This window comes from Panthera tigris, chromosome B2 (assembly GCF_018350195.1).
Source record: "Panthera tigris isolate Pti1 chromosome B2, P.tigris_Pti1_mat1.1, whole genome shotgun sequence".
NCBI lineage: Eukaryota > Metazoa > Chordata > Mammalia > Carnivora > Felidae > Panthera > Panthera tigris.
In genome coordinates, this window is record NC_056664.1 from 36,006,982 (window position 1) to 36,025,236 (window position 18,255).

At 53.0% G+C, this 18,255-nt stretch overlaps 1 protein-coding gene across 4 annotated transcripts in view; it reads right to left on the bottom strand.

The window, feature by feature from the left end:
• Positions 1–202: 202 nt before the first annotated feature.
• MDGA1 (MAM domain containing glycosylphosphatidylinositol anchor 1) overlaps positions 203–18,255 on the bottom strand; it is a 57,336-nt gene continuing 39,283 nt past the window's right edge. For 3 of the 4 annotated variants that reach the window (XM_042986248.1, XM_042986250.1, XM_042986249.1), the window contains 11 exons: positions 15,619–15,948; positions 12,710–13,006; positions 11,586–11,870; positions 9,710–9,861; positions 8,681–8,858; positions 8,420–8,443; positions 7,220–7,375; positions 6,441–6,575; positions 2,139–2,269; positions 1,817–1,925; positions 203–1,094 (listed from right to left, as the gene is read on the bottom strand). In XM_042986248.1, coding sequence (XP_042842182.1) covers positions 1,003–1,094; positions 1,817–1,925; positions 2,139–2,269; positions 6,441–6,575; positions 7,220–7,375; positions 8,420–8,443; positions 8,681–8,858; positions 9,710–9,861; positions 11,586–11,870; positions 12,710–13,006; positions 15,619–15,948 — 1,889 coding nt within the window. In that variant the 3' untranslated portion in view covers positions 203–1,002. The remainder of the gene's footprint in view (positions 1,095–1,816; positions 1,926–2,138; positions 2,270–6,440; positions 6,576–7,219; positions 7,376–8,419; positions 8,444–8,680; positions 8,859–9,709; positions 9,862–11,585; positions 11,871–12,709; positions 13,007–15,618; positions 15,949–18,255) is intronic. The other variant, XM_042986247.1, reaches the window with a different exon arrangement.

Here is an 18,255-nt window from a genome sequence, read left to right on the forward strand (position 1 = left end):
GTATATAAGAAATGAAGTTTCCACTCTATTCCCAAATGCCATGGGGGCACAAACTCACAAAAGCAGGCTTTCTCCTCTGCCCCTCTCAAAGTCAAGCCTCACCCCAGAAAACAGCCGGCCTCCACCCCTCCTGGCTCCTCGGAGATGCAGGTGGGTGCTGAATTCAGGCCAGCTGACTAGGGTGGGGACTGTGCTCTCAGGAATCCAGCTCCTCGTAGGGTGGGGTGGGGGTTGGATGGGGTAGAAGGGAAGGTGTCAGTCTTCAGACTGCCCAGGCCCAGGACCCTGTGCTAGGTCCCTTCAAAGGGGCACATCGAGGTGAGATATGACGTCCAAGGAACAGGTCAAGGGATCAGGGTGACCTGGGATCTCCACCTTCCAGCTCTCGCCCTGTAAACAGAGGTGCGTGCAACAGGTGCCTGACCTCCCTCGCCGTCACCTGCACGGGGACATTCACAGAGCTCACAAAGTACCCCCTGGCCTCCTTTGACCCAGGCCTCCCCCATCCCAGGGAGTCCCAGAGTCCAGCCAAGGGTGGGGCTCCTGAGTCTGCTCCTCTGCTGGCTCCCGTCTGGTAAAGCCACTGGGCCGGGGCTCAGCCTTGAGTTAGGAATGTGGGAAGGTCAGAAACACGCCACAGGTGCAGTTGGACAAGGCCTATGTGGCGCCGAGGTCTCTGGGGTGGTGGACGCCATTCGGGCGAGTCCCTTGTCTCCGCAGAAAAGAAGGTGCTGGCAGGTCGGATAGAAACTTGTGCTTTAATATATCTCTGTGTGTGTGAGTGTGAGTGTGTGAGTGTGTGCGTGTGTCAAACGACTGTCTCCAGGGCCTCAGCGCCGGGCCTCTGTCCTTGTTCTCTGATCATCCTCGCAGCCAATGCAGGCCCCCTCCCTGGCGGGCCGGCCCTGCCCCTGGGCACCCCGGCTGGCGGGGGTCAGTCTTTGGTACGATGCAGACACTTTGGTGTGCCAGGGGCCGGGTGGGGGGGCCACGCAGCTCTCATCATCTCTGCAACGCCAAGAGGAAGATGACCATGGGCCCCCAGAGCTGTGGGTGGGGCTGGCGGGGGGCTCCACTGCCTGGCATCACCACCACTGTGACAGGAGAGAAAAGGGAGACAGGCCAGGGCTCTGATCAGCTCAGCATGTCAGGGACTAGCAGGCTTCCCCCTCTCTCTGGGGGACCTAAAGTGAGACACTGCCCTCACTGTGCACAGACATACTTGTAAGCACAGACGTCTGGTGGCGTGGGGTGGGGGTTAACTTTGAGCCTGAGAGGGTCCAAATCCTGGCTCTGCAGCTCACTGGCCTCAGTGGGCCTCAGTTTCCCCATCTGTAAAATGAGTCTAATAGTAAGTGCTACCCCAGAGGGCTGTCATCAGGATTAAATGAGATCAGATACATGTAGGGCTTTGTACTTTGCCTGGTACATGGTCATCACTCAGCAAATTCCAGCTGTTATAACTACAAACACCTGGCCCTGGGGGGTGGGGCACACGTTCACATCTGCACCCACACATACCTGGACGCAGACACAGGAGGCACTCGGGTACTGTAAATAACTCAGTAAGTTCACAGGAGGGCAGAGTTTAGTCTTCTCCTTGCCCTACATATGCCCCATAACCTGAGCCAACATGGAGCCCAAGGTGGGTACCAAACACACCAACACCTGCTCAAATAGTCACTGACGCACACATCCCACCACCTAGTCACTCTGAACCACCATTCAGACACCAGCACCTTCTCCTGATACGGACAGGTGCCTACCTACACAGCTCCCCATAGATTCGGCTCCCCCATCCCTTCCCATCTGGCACCTTTGTTGGGATCCATCTGCTTCCGGGGACATTCTCCCTTCTTCAGCGTGACGTCATCTATGGCAATATCCCCCAGGTAGCCAGAGCCTCGAACACCCTCAAAAATAATCTGGGGCGGGGTCAGAGAGCAGGGATTAGGGGTGTTCTGCCAGGCAGAGCCCCCAATCCCTTCCCTTCAGTCCACTTGAAAGCCCCCCCTACCCTGCCTGAGTTTCTCCCCAGCTCCCCAGAAAGAGCATGAAGTCCTCCTAAGTGCTCCCTGGTCAGAGCAATGGCCCAAGGGCTGGGAGAACCTCGGGGGCCCACACACTCGGTGACTCACCTGGAAGGGCCCACTGGGGTTGATGGGCACATGGGCTTGCTGCCATACATTGCCCTTATTGCCACTGAGGGACCAGGCGTGTGTGTCCAGGGCCCCTTTGTTCCGGGACCGCACCAGGAGGTTGAGGGAGCCTGTGGTGGGTATGAAGAGGGGGGGCAGTGAGGTCTGGACAAGGACACCCCTACCCTTCCACATTCCCCAAACCCTCCTCTCTGCCACTGCCCACAGCACCATCCCAGACTGGTTCACTGTCCCATTTTCCCGGGGGAGGGACCTCCACACAGGAAAGAGAAGACAGCAGCAGGGCTTCAATTCATCAGGACAACTTGCACATTTTCGTTCATTTCTTCCCTTCCTTTGTTTTTTTTTTTTTTTTAATGTATATTTATTTTTTAGAGAGAGAGAGACAGAGCGTGAGCAGGGGAGGGGCAGAGAGAGAGGGAGACACAGAATCCGAAGCAGGCTCCAGGCCAGCTCTGAGCTGTCAGCACAGAGCCCAACGCGGGGCTTGAACCCATGAACCGTGAGATCATGACCTGAGCCAAAAGTCAGTTGGACTTAACCAACTGAGCCACCCAGGTGCCCCTCTCCCCTTCCTTTCTAGTCAACTAATCCTCCCCCCACCCTGGCATACACACACATACACACACACACACACACACACACACACACACACACACCCCTTCCTCCTCTCAACAGTGGAGTTATCCCAGGGCAGCAGGGCCTACGACTGAGCACAAAGCAGGATTCCCAAAGCACACAGGGCATACCCCTGGCAGGGCATGATACATGGGATGATTTCTGGAGGCATAGGGATGGACTTTAAAATTTTAAAATTTTCAATACTTATATGTATGTTTTAAGAAATGAATAAAGCCAGTCCTTCCAACTCACAGTTTCTCTAATACTGATGCTTAGGACAAAGCTAGGACAAGAGCAGTGAGTTTCTTTAAAGAGAGATGTTAGTATTTGTGCTACACAGCCATGGTAAGCACAGTGAAAGTACAATTTTGAGGGCATTAGACGGAGGGTGCTGAGGCCCATTGCCCACAGCCACAGAGGCCTGGAATTCTGGAGGTGCTGGGAGCCCCGGAAAAGAAGGAGGGAATCATGGCTTGGCTAAGAGCACCCAGGCGATGTCATGCCCCTTCCTGGCTCTTCCGGCCCACCTCAAGCCCCCAGTGATGTGAAAGACCTGGCTCAGAGGGAAGGGGAATCAATCTTAGACAGTGCCCGGTGGCTGGCATTTCCATGGCTCTGCCCACAGACAAAGGCACACCATCTGTGACACCAGATAGACAGACCCCCGGTGGGGGAGAGCCACCAAATGTTACCTGCCTGAGATGAAAGGAGTTGGCTTAGACTGAGGAGAGCCAGCGAGACACAAGGTCTGGGGACAGCTGGTGCCCAGAGCTGCCAGGTGGGGTAGCAGAGGAAGGAAGAGGAGGGAACTGGACAGCAAGAAACACCCCCTCCCAAGCAGCAGAGCTAGGCCTGGGTGGGGACCCTCACCGACAGATGGGGCCACGACAGGGCTGCAGCAAGCTTCCAGGGGGCCAGGAGGCAAGCCCCAATACTTTTCAGGCTCCTCACCAGCTCCAAAGGGGCCTTTCTCTCTTCCCTGTCCTGGAGCTCTTCCCCCTGTTCCTATCCCCCTCAATCTCCACCTTTTCTTCTTCCTCCACCACCCTGCCCCCAGGACACTAATGGGGGAACCCCTCCTTTTTACTACTTAAACAAAAATTGGGTTTCTGTCCTCTCCCCTGAGCACCCCCTCATCTCCAGCATCTCCCCTGCTCGGGGGGCTTCCGGACCGCCTTTCACAGGGATCAGCCAGGGCCCAAGACCTTCAGCCTCCCTTAATGGTGGGCCTGCTCACTTCATTCTTCCCTATCTTCCTTGCCTCCTGCAAAGCCAAAGTGGACTACATGCTGGAGCCTAGATATACCCCAGCTTTCCAGCCTCTGGGCTCTTGCTCAGGCTTTTCCAGCTGCCTGAGACTCCCTCCCCTACCACATTCCCCTGGCCAAATCCTTCTTGCAATGTCCTCTCTTCCAAGAAGTCTTCCTAGGCTTGAGTTGGGAGCCCTCTATGTGTCCTGTGAACCCTGGGTCCTTCAACTGCAGCCCTCCAGGCCCAGACCACTCTCTGCTCTGTGGTGTGATAGTTACTGGGATTAACATCTCCTCCTCATTTGACTCTTTGAGGGAAAGTCTGCATCAAACTGGTATTGGTTCTCAATAATTAAATGCTGACTGAAGAACCTTTCATGACTATCCTCACAACTGAAAAAGGACTTTCATAGAGCCTCATGGTTAGAAGTTACTTTGGGTTCATGAATCTCAGACCTCCCTCTCATTCATTCATTCAACTAATGAAGCACCACTACGTGCCAAGGGCTGTTCTAGACACTAGATATACATCAGTGAATAAGACAAAGACCCCTGCCTTCCTGGAGCTTACATTCTATTGGTGATGGGCATGATAAAGATAACAATGCAGGGAAAGGAATAAAGAGGTATTTTAGTTGGGGCTTTCAGGGACCTCTCTGAGGAGGAGACCTTGAATGAGGGGAGGAGAAGAGTGTTCCAGTCCAGGGAACATCATGAGCAAAGTCCTCTAAGGCAAGAACCTGCCCTGAGTATTTAAAGGAAAGCAAGGAGCCCAGTGTGCTCAAGCTGAGTAGGAGCCAAGGGGGAGAGTGGCAGAAAATGAGGTCAGAGAAGGAGGCAGGGACCGGATCAGGTACTGGAGGCCTAGAAAGTATGGTGATGAAGAGGGCAGGGCAGGGCAGTAACATGACATGGGACAGGGGGCCCCTCCATGGCATCCCTACTGGAAAGTCCTCCTGTCCAGATCTGATGCTTACAGAGTCTTCCTCAGGAAGGCCAAATGAGGAGCCAAATGGAAACGACAGGCCTGGGCAGCGCAGGGCTGGTCACCCAACCCACCTACCCCACAGGAATCTTCCCACAAATTCCAGACCCAGCCACGAGTGCATTGGTCTGGGTGGATGGTCTGGAGGCCCCAGTGGACGCAGAACCTTCCATCCTACCCCATCCTGGCTAATCAGTTCAGCGTGACCCACTACTTTAGCTGGGGAGACTTGTCCATAAAGAGCCATTAGGTCTACCCTTGCTTAAAGTCACTTCCTCTACTGTGAAACTTTCTGTGGTCTGATAAGGCATGATTCCCAAGATGTACAGTTCAGAGGGAGAAGCAAGACACAGAACAGTGTGTATAAAAGGGGGCAAAATCAAACACACATGTACTGGCTTCTGTAGGCATAAAGCGTTTCTGGAAACTTGCCCCCAAGTCTAAGTGCAGTGGTTGCCTGTGGGAAAGGGTTCTAGGCAGCAGGAGGACTGAGACGAGCAGGGGGCTCTCATTATGTACCTTTTGTACCTTTGACCCATGCAAAATACATGGCCTGTCCCCTAAATAAGTGAACAAACAAATAATAAAAATTTTAAAGACTGTCACTTCCTCAGCAGAGTTTTCCATAACTCAGCCCCCACAGTCAGTCCCTGTTACCAGCTGTCTTGGCCCCTGTCTTGCTGTGGACATGTGTCACAGTGGCCGCTCAATCTTATCTGCTGCAATTAGCTGTTCAATGCCTGTCTCTCCCACTTGACTTCGGGTGCCCCAAGGATGGGAACTGGTCGGTCCTGTTCGTAGCAGCACCTGATGCCTGGCCCCAGAGCAGGAGCTCTGGAAGTGACGGCTGAATGATGAGTTCGTTGATTAACGTGACTCTCCTACCATCTCTTTCCAAGGGCAAATGTACACCCACACTTAAGAAGCAGGACTTCCCCTCATTGCTCACAAAACAGCACCCTCCCAATTCTGTGTTTAGGGTTTGGAGGAGGAAGACAACTCGGGTTGCTGTGTGATCTCGGGGAAAATGCTTAACCTCTCTGATTTATATGGTAACACCGCCCTCACCTGTTGGTTGTGAGAGATAATGAGACCATGGAGACAGAGCTCCCAGGAGGCCACCTGGCACCTGACAGGCACTCAATACATGCATCCTCTTACCTGTTTTCTCCGTCTCCTCCAAGACTTGCATGTTGTCCGGCTGGAGCCATTTTCTTTGCAGACTCAGGAAGCCTTCATCATCTCAAAACCTCAGACAAGCTGGCTCTGCCTTCCTCCCTTGCCCACACCCCCTCCAAGGATATGTGATTCAGCTAAGCTGGGAAGCCCAGGCCTCACATGGGCCAATACCCAGCCTCCTGTGGACTCCCTCTCTCCTCCCAGCCCCAGCAACGCTTGGGCAGACCACCTGGTGCTCCGACTCACCAATGTGCTTCCCGTACATGTGGTAGAAAAAGGAGACGCAGTAGAACTTAGCGCTGGCATTGTACAAGGGACTCACCAAACGGGCTCGGTCCCCCAGTTCCCGAGGCCTTGATGTCTCAATGAACATGTAGTAGCCTGTTGGGAAGGGGCAGATGCACCAGCAGCCTCCGCCTCACCCCACACAGGCCTCTTCCCCTCTGATTCCTTCACTGCCTTGACTTCATCTGACCCTCATGGCACCTTGTCCTCCCTGCCTCAGCACAGCACCGGAGTCTGGGCCAGTTCTGAGCTCTACTGTACTCTCTCTTCTTCCGAATCCCCGTGAGGACAGAGTTGTGTCTCCCCCTCAAATTAGGGTTCCTTGAGGCAGGGTGCTGTCTCCCCTCAGACTGGGACTCCCTGAGGGCAGGGCTGTGTCTCCCCCCAGACTGGGTCTCCCTGAGGGCAGGGCTGTGTCTCCCCCTCAGACTATGGCTCCCTGAGGGGCAGGGCTGTGTCTCCTCCCTCAGACTGGGGCTCCCTGAGGGCAGGGCTGTGTCTCCCCTCAGACTGGGTCTCCCTGAGGGCAGGGCTGTGTCTCCCCCCCAGACTGGGTCTCCCTGAGGGCAGGGCTGTGTCTCCCCCTCAGACTGGGTCTCCCTGAGGGCAGGGCTGTGTCTCCCCCTCAGACTATGGCTCCCTGAGGGAAGGGCTGTGTTCCCCACCTCAGACTGGCCTCCCTGGCACTAGACCCCTCCCTGATGCTGTCCTTCATTCCTTGCAGCAGGCCATGTCCTCACCCTCAGGGGTACCGCTGATATCAGTGGGGGGACCGGTGTTGGGGGAGCGCTTGGGATTCTGGGTGAGGGCGTTCTGCCGTGTCCAGTCAAAGTTGTCTGTCAGGTCCTGGGTGTAGCCACAGATCTTCTCATCTTCAAAGTGGCAGGTGTTGTCTGCTTTGGGGTGAGGGTGGGGATGAGACAAAGAGGGTCAGGCTCCTTGGGTCCCCTGGTCCAGCTTTGCCCTCCCTGGCCACCCCAAGGCAGGTCCCGTGCATCCAAACGGTGGACCCAGGATCTCAGGGCTTGAGAAACCAGGCAACTGGGCCCCTGACAAATTTGTTCCCAGAACAGAACTTCTTAACCTTTGTGCACCACAGACCCTCTGTCATCTAGTAAAGGCTAAGGACTCCATCTCAGAATAATAATTTTAGATGCATAAAATGAAATACACAGGGTTACAAAGGAAATCAATTATGTTGAGATACAGCTGTCAAAATATTTAAAAAACAAATCTGTGTTGTAATAATAATAATAATAATAAGTGGGCTTCTTTATTATCTAATTAAATAACAAGATCTAGTGTTGGGTCTAATAACTGCTGTGATTTTGAAGTTCTAATGAATGTTAATGATATTTAGAAATAGCTGTAACAACTTTAAGGTGATGTGAAAGCACCAGGTTTGTACTGATGACAAAGTCACAGGTAGTGATGTTACTACTGCGGTTTGTCGCCTACGTTCATCACTGAAGGAGATGTTAAACTTCTGCTAGAAGTTAGGGAAAATGAAGAAGTAATTGTATGCCCTTCTATGTTCCAGGATCACGGACCCCCCTGAATTCTATCTATACACAGATCCTTTGTGGGGAGCAGCTTCCTGGGTCTCAGATTAAGTACCCCTGCCAGAGAGAACAGGGGATGTGGATTAGCCTGGTCTCTATTTTTCTTTTAAGGACCGTAAATGGTACTGGCTGAAGAGGAAAGGCCCTGAGTTCAAGACGTCTCCCACCCCTGACCCCCCTACCCCCGCCACACCACCTGTAAGCCCCAGAATAAATCCTGGATATACATGTCTCCAAGCCCAGCCCTGTTCCCCTTGGCTTCTCCTTCCAGCTGCTGGCCTCCACCCATTTTCTGAGTATCTCTCAGGGTCTTTTCCTCCCACCACGGGAGTTTTTGTGTCCCCAAAGGGAAGAAGAAGTGGGAGGGAGTTGTCTCACCTGACAGGTTGGGAGAGTTGATGGCTGAGAAACAAAGTAGGAAAACCAAGTCAGAACTGAGGTGTGGGACTGCACAGAGGGTGCCCAGGCTTGGCACCAGGGGACAGGGTTCCCGAAACCAGGACTGGGGTCCAGAGGGGTGACAGAGTAGAACACGACACAGTGGGGGGACCCAAGCTCTGGACCCATGTGGTGAGGTTGGAAGGGGTCCCCAGGGTATGGGATGGGCCCCCCCTTACCACCACCACCACCACCACCTACGCTCTGTGTAGTGAATGATGCGGGAGGCCATGTCACCAGCCCCGAAGGTGGTGTAGGGTGTGAGGCGGACCTCGTAGCTGTGGGGCACACGGAGGTCGGTCAGAATGTACTCCAGCAGCTGCCCCTTCTCCACGCGCCGCACTGGGATGGCCTTCACCATGGCGTTGTGCTGATTCAACTGTAGATACAGGGAGTTCCCAGATGCCCAGCGGGCCACACCCTCCACCAGAGCACCAGCCCAGGCCCTGGTGAGACTTGGAGGGTGGGGTGGGGGCAGTGTCAGGGAGCAGAAAGCATAAAGGACTAAGAACCCAGACCCTCAGTTTCCCCATCTGTGAGATAGGACAATCACTCCTTCTATGCCTGCCTCCTAGAGCTGTCTTAGTAAGCGATAGCAACACGTACCGAACAACAAAAGTGTGCTGGGCGCTATTCAGAGTAATTTGCCATTATTAACTCATTTACTCCTCAAAATAACACTTTTATGAGGTGGAACATTATAATTACTCCTATTTTACAGATGAAGAGACTGAGGCCAAACAGATGCAGTTTGCCCTAGCTCATACAGAGCTGGATTCTAGCCTAGGCAGTCTGCCCCAGAGCCACACTTTTACCCTCCACACCTAATGCCCCTTGGGCAGAACTACACCGAAGGAGACTATACAAAACATCCGCATAGCTCTGGCCTTGCATTCTAGAGATCCTGTGGACAAGACTGACCCCACACCCCACCTTAAGCTCCTGACCCAAGAGCAGATTCTACATTTTGGGAACACAGCTGGTGGCTCTGCCCTTTTTCCTGTCTGAATCCAGCAGACCCAGCTCAATTCTCAAGCCTGTGCCCAGAGCAGGAGTCCAGAGGGGGCAGGTCCCTAGAGCCTCCCAGTTTCTGCTGCTGTGTCCAGAACACTTTCTAGGTCTGAAGAGTTGTCTCTAAGGGGGTCAGGCCCTGCCTCCAACCCCTTCCCATGGCTTGATGGACATTCCCAGGGTCAGCTTGCACCCGGGCCCCTGTCCCCCTTGGCCCACCTGGCGGACACTGAGTCTGTAGTTGAGCAGGGGGTCGACAGCGTCAGGCTCCCTCTGGGTCCACTGCAGCACATAGGAGTAGTTCTTGGACAGCTTGTGGCTGCGGGTGGGGTTGGGGGTGTCGAAGTAAAACTCCGGGCTGTAGGCTTTGGCTGAGAGGATGGGGATGGGGGCGTGGGGCCGGGGAGGGTGGGGGATGGGGAGAGATACAGAGAGAGGGAGTGCCGGAAAGGGAGACAGAGGAAGATGGCGAGGAACAGAGAGAGGGCATGGGGAGACAAAGAGAAAGGGAATATAGTGACAAGAGGAGACGGTGGGAGAGGAGGAGATTGGGAGAATGAGGTGCAGTCACAGGGAAGGTGGGAAATGGAGAAAAGGGAGATTGGGAATTCCAAGAGGTAGTATTGGTGAGAACAGAGAGGAAAGGCCAAGGAAAAGCCAGAGAAAAGAGAAATTTGGGAAGACACGGGGGAGGGATATTAGAGAGGACACAGGAAAGAGGATGGGGAAAAAGACACAAAGAAGGGTAAGGATATTGAGGTACAAGGAAGAGAAGAGAAAGGAGAAGGACAGAGAGAGACAAAAAGGTGGGGAGACAAGGAAAGTATGGGAGAACAGGGGAGAGGGGAAGGAGGTGGGAAATGTCACAGGGGCCTCTGGCTGGCAGGGCTGGGTGGGGTGGGGAAGGGCTGGGAAGTGACCCGTCCTGGCCCCTTGCTGTTGAGTGAGGAAATCCAAATGAGGACTAAAGGGGCACCCAGTCAGTAGGGTCTGTTGGGAGAGCTTGGGGTGCAGAAGGGCACAGGCACAACTGTGGCTCTCCTCCTGGGGTGCTGCCACCAGGTCTAGTGGTGGGGAACCAACTCTCCCTCATGAAGAGAGGGGGGGGATCAGCAACTCCTTTGGCCACTATGCATTCCCCTCGGCCCTCACCTCAGCCCTTTGACTCACCCAGGCCCGCCTGCAGCCCCAAACAGCCCACCCGGGAGTGACTTGATGATGAGATGGGCTGAGAGGGATTTCTGGGTACCGAGGGGCCTGAATCTGTGGGGTGACAGCTCAGGAAATGTGTGCTGGCAGGACTAGAGCCACCCACGACGTTCCAGAGAGGCTGCTGAGGGTCGTCTTCTCTCCTCTAAGCTACAGCTCTGGCCCCTCATATTGGGCCTGCGGTCACGAAAAGAGGGAGTCCCCCACGCGCAGCTTCTGGGGCCACGGATTAAAGCGGAGGGGCTTGAAACGTGATGGCTGGGATGGGGCGGTGCCCAGGACTTGAGTGGGCGGGTTTAAACCTGGTGTGGGTGGGGCTGGAGCGTACCTGCTACCAAAAAAAAAAAAAAAAAAAAGCAAGAAATGGAGAGCTGGGATTGGACGAGGCTAGAAGGGGTGAAGCCTATGCGTCAGGCAACTAGGGCCTAGGCGTGGTGTGGGCGGGTCTTTAGAGGGAAGGGCCCAAACTTGGAGCTCCAGGGGCTGGAGGGGAGAAGCCTAAACCCGGGGAAGGAGGGGTTTGAGACAGGCAGGGCTGTCCGAGGCCAAGGAACGGGGCTGAGCTAAAACGGGGGCGGGGGGAGGGGGGCTTAGGACACGTACAAGCGGACCTTGAGACGATCTACACCTGGAGTGGGCGTGGGCGAAGGGATCTAGCCTGTCTGGAGGGGATCTGGCTGTAAACGACGTCATGGTTAGGTCCGGGCGGCATGGGCGGGGCCTAGACCCGGCATGGGCGGGTCTTGGGAAGGCAGGGGCCTGAACCCAGTACGAGCAACTGGAAAGGGGCGCGGCCCAGTCCGGGAGTGGGCGGGGGCTGGAGTTGGGGTGGAGCCTGGTCCCAGGTGGGCGTGGTTGGGTGGGGCGGGACCCACGGGACGCTCACCCGAGACCTGAAAGAGGCAGGTGGCCGAGCCCACGTCATTGGAGATGCTGCACTCGTAGCTGCCGCTGCTGTCGCGGGTGACGGCGTCGAGGCGCAGTTCGGAGTGGTCGGGAGCCTCGGCGGCGACGGGGACAGCCGGCGGCGGAGGCAGCAGCTGCCCTTTGAAGCGCCACACAGCCGAGGCGATACGCTGGGGGCTGCCTCGGAGCAGCGAGCAGCGCAGCAGCACGGGCCGGCCCAGCGCCTGGCGCACATCCTGGGAGCTGGGCTCCACCTCCGGCGGGACTGGGGGTGGGGGCGGCGGGGGCGGCGGTCAGCGGGGCCGAGTGGGGTTTGAGGAGCGGCCCCATTGAAAGCGACGCACTCGACCCTGCTCCCGCACCCCGCAGCCTGGAAGGATCTCAGAGCGGATACACGCTCGCAACATAACACAATGGCCACGCTCAGAACTCCCTGACCTGCAGATACCCACCCCCCTCCCGGCCATTTCCTCCAGCCGTGCTTCCCAGACTGGGCCTTTAGTCTTGCCTCAAAGGGTCCCCTCACCCTACCGTGTAGCGAAAAAGCAGCATAACGTCGGGGTTTAGAGCATGATCCCCGGAGCTAGTTGCCTTAGGTTCAAATCTCAGCCCTGCCTCTAACTAGCTAGTGAGGCGTTAGGCAAGTTACTTATCCTGGGACTCGGTTTCTCTATTTGTAAAAATAAGGGAATGATAGAGTCTATTTATAGGGCTGTGGAGGGTTAAATAAGTTCATGCATTAAAATGCTCTTAGAGTAGTGCTTGGCACAAGGTGAGTTAACTCTCATCGTTATAGTCTCAGACACAACGTGCTCCCTTGAGAGTCTTTCAAACTCCCGTGTCTACCTGTCAAAATCAGTTATTCTTTGCTCACTGGGTCCCTGGGAATGCAGATGGGGGTGAGGGGCACTTGGTATTGGAAGTGTGACAAGGGTCAGACTTCCCACCTTAGAACACGGGGGTGGCAAGGTGTTAGGGGTATCCGCAGTACTTGGCGGAGGCTGGTTGGACTGGAGTGTACGAAGGGGTGAAGAGGGGGGCAGGCCAGGCTGCGAACCGGGAGGGACAGCTCTGATGTGGTCCAGGTGGGGCGATGGGACTCACACTGCACGTTCAGCTGCACCTGGGCCTCGCGGGGGCGCACGTTGAAGCCATTATACCGTGCCGTCTGGCAGCGGTAGGTCCCACTCATGTCGCGGCTCACGTGCTCCAGCCGCAGCTTCCCGTCCGGAGTCTCCTCCAGGGGCAGCCCCGAGGGCAGCAGCGCTGCCTCCTTGTCCACGCGGGACCAGAGCACCGGCGGCCGCGGCTTGCCTCGAACCTCACACTGCAGCTCAGCGGGCGAGCCCTCCCGCACTGTCACCACGGCCCTGCCCTTGGGCACGCTGATGGTGGGCGGCACTGCGGTGGGGAAGCGGGTAGGAGCAAGGTTAGAGCTCCCCGCTAGCCTCTGCCGTGAGGCTTCTGCTCCCCTCCCCCTAGGAGCCTCCCTCGCGCATCCCTGATGTCCCAAAGATCCCTCAGCATCTCCAAAGCACAACTCGCCTCCCCCCATTCTCCCCACCTCCTGCACCCCCGAGGGTCTCCCAACTCAGAAAAAGGGCTGAAGTCATCCTGGCCTATTCCTTCTTTCCCTTTACCCCAACAAAAGGGGGTTCCACTTTTAAACAGTTCTACCAAAGGATGCCTTCCCTCAACCCCCTCTCTCCTGCCCACTGGCCCTGCTCTAATTAAAGCTTCCATCTTGTCTTCTGGAGTGCTATTACAGATCGCTAGTCGGTCCTCCAACATCCTTACCCCTCCTCCCAAAGTAATAGAATGTCTGGAGTTTAGCAGGGCACACAGCCAGAATAACCATGATGTCCCCTAGCCTGCTAGCTGTGGCCATGTGACCAAATTCTGGCCAATGGGATGTGACAGAAAATAAGGTTCTTCACAGGGAGAGGCTGTACCCCTCTTCCCTTCCTTCTCCTTGCAGGCTGGAATGCAGATTGATGGCTGCAGCTGGTACTGCCACTGTGGACAAGGCGGTGCACGCTAAGGGTAACAAGACAAGATGGAGCCTGGGGCCCTGAGGATTTGGTGGAGCAGAGCCATTATTCCAGCCCAGACTGCTCACTTTTACCAGAAAAAATAGTACACATCTACCTCATTTAAGCCACTAGTAGCATTTCGGGATTTTCTGTTATTCACTGCCAAACCTAATCCAACCCAACACATCACCCAACTGGAGAGTCTTTTAAAGACTTCCATGGGGGCGCCTGGGTGGCTCAGTTGGTTGAGCAGCCGACTTCGGCTCAGGTCATGATCTTGCACTCCGTGAGTTCGAGCCCCGCATCGGGCTCTGTGCTGACAGCTCAGAGCCTGGAGCCTGTCTCAGATTCTGTGTCTCCCTCTCTCTCTGACCCTCCCCTGTTCATGCTCTGTCTCTCTCTGTCTCAAAAATAAATAAACGTTAAAAAAAAAAAATTTAAAAGACTTCCATGGGTCCCATCCCACATGACATGGACCAAATTAAAATGTCCGACATCAAATATGAATTATAAATAACTCTACAAGGCAAGCTGAGGTCCAGTTATCTAGTTAGCATAATTTATACTCTGTAAACATTTATACATGTGTTGGCTTTAATTTTACAGTTTTCTCTTTGTATTTTGGAGCCAATTAATTTCTTTTTCCAGGTCTGAATCATTTCCACAAGACCTTAAAAAGCTTCCGTGCCACAGGCATCAGGCTGATGAGCCAAATGGAGGAAATGGCCCTGCGCCCCGTTGATTTCCCTGTTTCTAAAACATCCCAGCTCCCCAACCTTCTGTGCCCTCACACGCTAAAGGGCTGTTGTCTCCCCGCTTTGAGGCTGCAGTGCCCTCAGGTTAAAACTCAAACTCCTCGCGTCTGCAAACCCAAGGGTCCTGTTCCCGTCTCTGCCTTTCCCACCTCATCTTCCCTCTCTCGTCCTGTATCCCAGCTATGGGATCCCCTTGTAAGGGATACTCTCCCCGGACACGAAGTCGTCTCCCTGTGCAAAAGTCAGGATTCGAAGGCACCTCCGAGGCCATCTGGTTCAATGTCTCACAGAGGTGAAACGGAGGCCCAGAGAATTAAAGAGGCTTAGTCAAAGTCAGCCAGCTCCTCAGTGCAAGGGGCTAGGGGCTGGAGATAAGATTCTAGAAACTCTCTTGGAAATTATCCCTTCCAAACTTCCGTCATGCATAAAATGAAAACCCTTCAGGTGTGGCTCTAAAGTCAGACTGCTCGAGTTTGAATCCCAGCTACACCACTTATTGTTTGTTACCTTAGGTAAGTCTCTTAAACTCTCTGAGCCCGTTTCTTCATCTCTCAAAACTGATGATAAACTATCCCATAAGGTAAACCATGAAGGTAAATGACATCAATATGAAATCATCAGAACACATAGTAAACACTCAATAAATGTTAGTCATTATTTCATTATTCTTATTTATTATTATCGGAATAAAGACCCAAATCCCTGCATGATCTTGCCCCTGCTGGCCCCTCCACTCTCTCACATCTCACTCCATTCTCCCAGTCGCACTCTCCTTGGGTGCTCCAAATGACCCATGCGCTTACCTGCCCCAGTGCCTTTGCACATGCTGATTCTTTGGCCTGCCTTTCTCTTCCACCCTCCCTTGTTCTCCTTTGCCTAGTAAAACCTGCCCCTCCCTCAGATCTCAGATCAAACATTCTGAGGAAACTCTTTCCTGACACTCACGTATCACTGTTTGCAGTCATATATTTATCTGTGAGACTATCTGAACAACGTTTGCCTTCCCACTTAGTTCAATGTAAGCAGAGCTTATCTGCCCACCACTCTACCCCCGAGCCTAGCACAATGCCTGGCATATAATAGGTGCTTAATAAATGTGTGCAACATGAACAAATGGTGTTCCCCTCACTGTGGCCTCCTTTTTTCAAGCTACTGTCCCCACCTCCCCTCTATGGGCCTCTCCAGCTCCCTCACACACACACCCCATGCTGCTTCAGCTGCCCACCTGTCTCAGAGGAGATGTTGACCTCGACGCTCAGGTCAGGCACTGGTGCCCCTGGGAAGGAGGCCACGCAGAGGTAGGTGCCATAGTCACTGAAGTGCAGGTCAATGAGCTCTAGGCTGCTGGTGACGGCAGGCAACTCAGGGTCGTTTCGGGTCACCAGCAGCCTCTTGGACATGCGTGCCGGCTTGCCATTCTTGAACCACTGGTAAGTCACCTTCTCCTGGGGCACCGCATCCACATGGCATGACAGCTTCAGGTCTTGGCCCAGCTGTATGTTCTCACTCTCTTTGATCACGTCTGGGGTGATCTGGAACGTAGCATTCTTCATGGCTACAGGTGGATGGGGAGGGAAGGGTGGCTGGGGCTGGCCCAAAGCCAAGGCTCTATGTCCCACCCCCATCCAGACCCAGCTTCTCTCCTTGAACCAGCCCTCCCTGCAGGCTGGGGGCTACAACCCCATCCCACCCCCAAGAGAAACCATCACTTTACTTGGAAATTGTTCTGCTTGTTCAGATGCATTTTGAAAAGTTCAAAAAAGCTGGCTGCAGAAAAGTAGGTTTAGTAATTGTTCTAGCCACTGTTGATTGAACATCCACTATGTGAGAGGCACTGTTCTAAGCCCTTTACATGGGTTGACTCATTTAACCCATCCCACAGTCTTTGAGGGAGGCACTTTCCTGTCCCCATTTTACAAAGGACAGAACTGAGGCTCAGACAGTTTAAGGAACTTGCCCGAAGAAGTAGCCAACCTTGAATTCAGACTCAGCCTACGCTCTTAACGGCTGTGCTGCTTTATTTTTGTTCTTTTCTAAACCTTGAATATGCAAAATACAAATTTTGGAAAGATGTGCCAGAATGTACTAGTACTTCTATCTAAAGAGTGGAACTGAGGGGAAATTTTAATTTGCACATTTTATCCTGTTGTCCTGTTTGAGTCTTTGCAATAAGTTTGTGTAATTTTTATAATGAAAGCCTAATACGATAATTTTACATGACGTTACATAAAAACACAGAGTTTGGAAAAATGAAAGGTCTAGCCTTTTTTGAAAAGTCTAAATGTTAAAAAAAAAAAAAAGAAAGAAAAAGAAAAACCTGAATATTGTCTGACGTAGCCAAGAGGTAGACAGCATTCTTAATATTTGGGTGCTGATTCAATAGGTCCGTGGCACAATGGCCATGAACCAGGACTGGCCCGGGCAAAGCAGGCTGTATGTCACCCTAAGAGGTAACCGTAAGTATCTGATGTAAATTGCAACCTCACGAACCCAGGTTTTAAAGGCCCCGAATGTAATTAGGTGGAGAAAACTAATCTGACAGAAGAAGAACCATCAGAGGAAGAAATAGTCATCAGCAACAATCTGGCTACTGTGTTTCTTGCTCTGGTTGAGTAAAAAGTCACTGAGAGCTAGCTTCTTTTTGTGAGAAGAGTCAGAGAGAGACTGGTTGGTGAGGGAAGAACAAAAGGAAAGTCCATTTCATCAGAAGATTCTCCACTGAATTTGACAGAAGCTGTACTTTATTTTCAAGTGCTAAAGAGCTGGAATCAAGCCGAGATCTTTAAAATTTTCAAATAAACAACAAACAAACAACCTAAGGTTACTCCTAAGTCAGAAGAATTTAAAGTTCTCTCTGTAAAGCACATGAGCAAAATCAAGATCACACGGAGCAGCTAATGAGGCTGAAGTTTCATAAGGGAAGTGTTTGTACTTCATTTGCGCCCCCAAGTTTTGTATCATTTTTACATTTACTAATTACCTTCAGACTCACTGACACGCTTTGCTAATAAAGATTTGCATATGAGGTATGTGCAAATGTATGTTACTTTCATTTAACTCCATTAAAAAGGTAGAGGGGCGCCTGGGTGGCTCAGTCGGTTAAGCGGCCCACTTCGGCTCAGGTCACGATCTCGCGGTCCGTGAGTTCGAGCCCCGCGTCGGGCTCTGTGCTGACAGCTTAGAGCCTGGAGCCTGTTTCGGATTCTGTGTCTCCCTCTCTCTCTGACCCTCCCCCGTTCATGCTCTCTCTCTGTCTCAAAAATAAATAAACATTTAAAAAAAAAATGTTGGAAAAAAAAAAAAAAAAAAAAAGGTAGAAACCAGGGGCGCCTGGGTGGCTCAGTCGGTTGAGCGTCCGACTTCGGCTCAGGTCATGGTCTCGCGGTTTGTGGGTTTGTGCCCCGCGTCGGGCTCTGTGCTGACGGCTCGGAGCCTGGAGCTTACTTCGGATTCTGTGTTTCCTCCTGTCTCTGCCCCTCCCATGTTCATGCTCTATCTCTCACTGTCTCTCAATAATAAATAAACATTTAAAAAAATAATAAAAATAAATAAATAAATAAATAAATAAATAAATAAATAAATAAATAAAAAGGTAGAAACCATTGTACGGGAAGAGAGGAAATTTCTCTTGCAGACTGGAATGTCCACATTTAGCTTTTCGCAGCCTCAGTTTCCCAATCTAAAAAAAAAATGTAGGTAATCAACGCCAGCCCTTCTCCCTTCTTCCATTGTTGAGATGATATTTGGGAGAGGAGATTATAAATAAAACGTTCTACAAATCGTGGTCCTGCTGCCCGCGGGCAGACACCTGAGTTGCGGGGAAATCACAGTGCCTGGAACACGCCTCCTCGGCATATCTCAT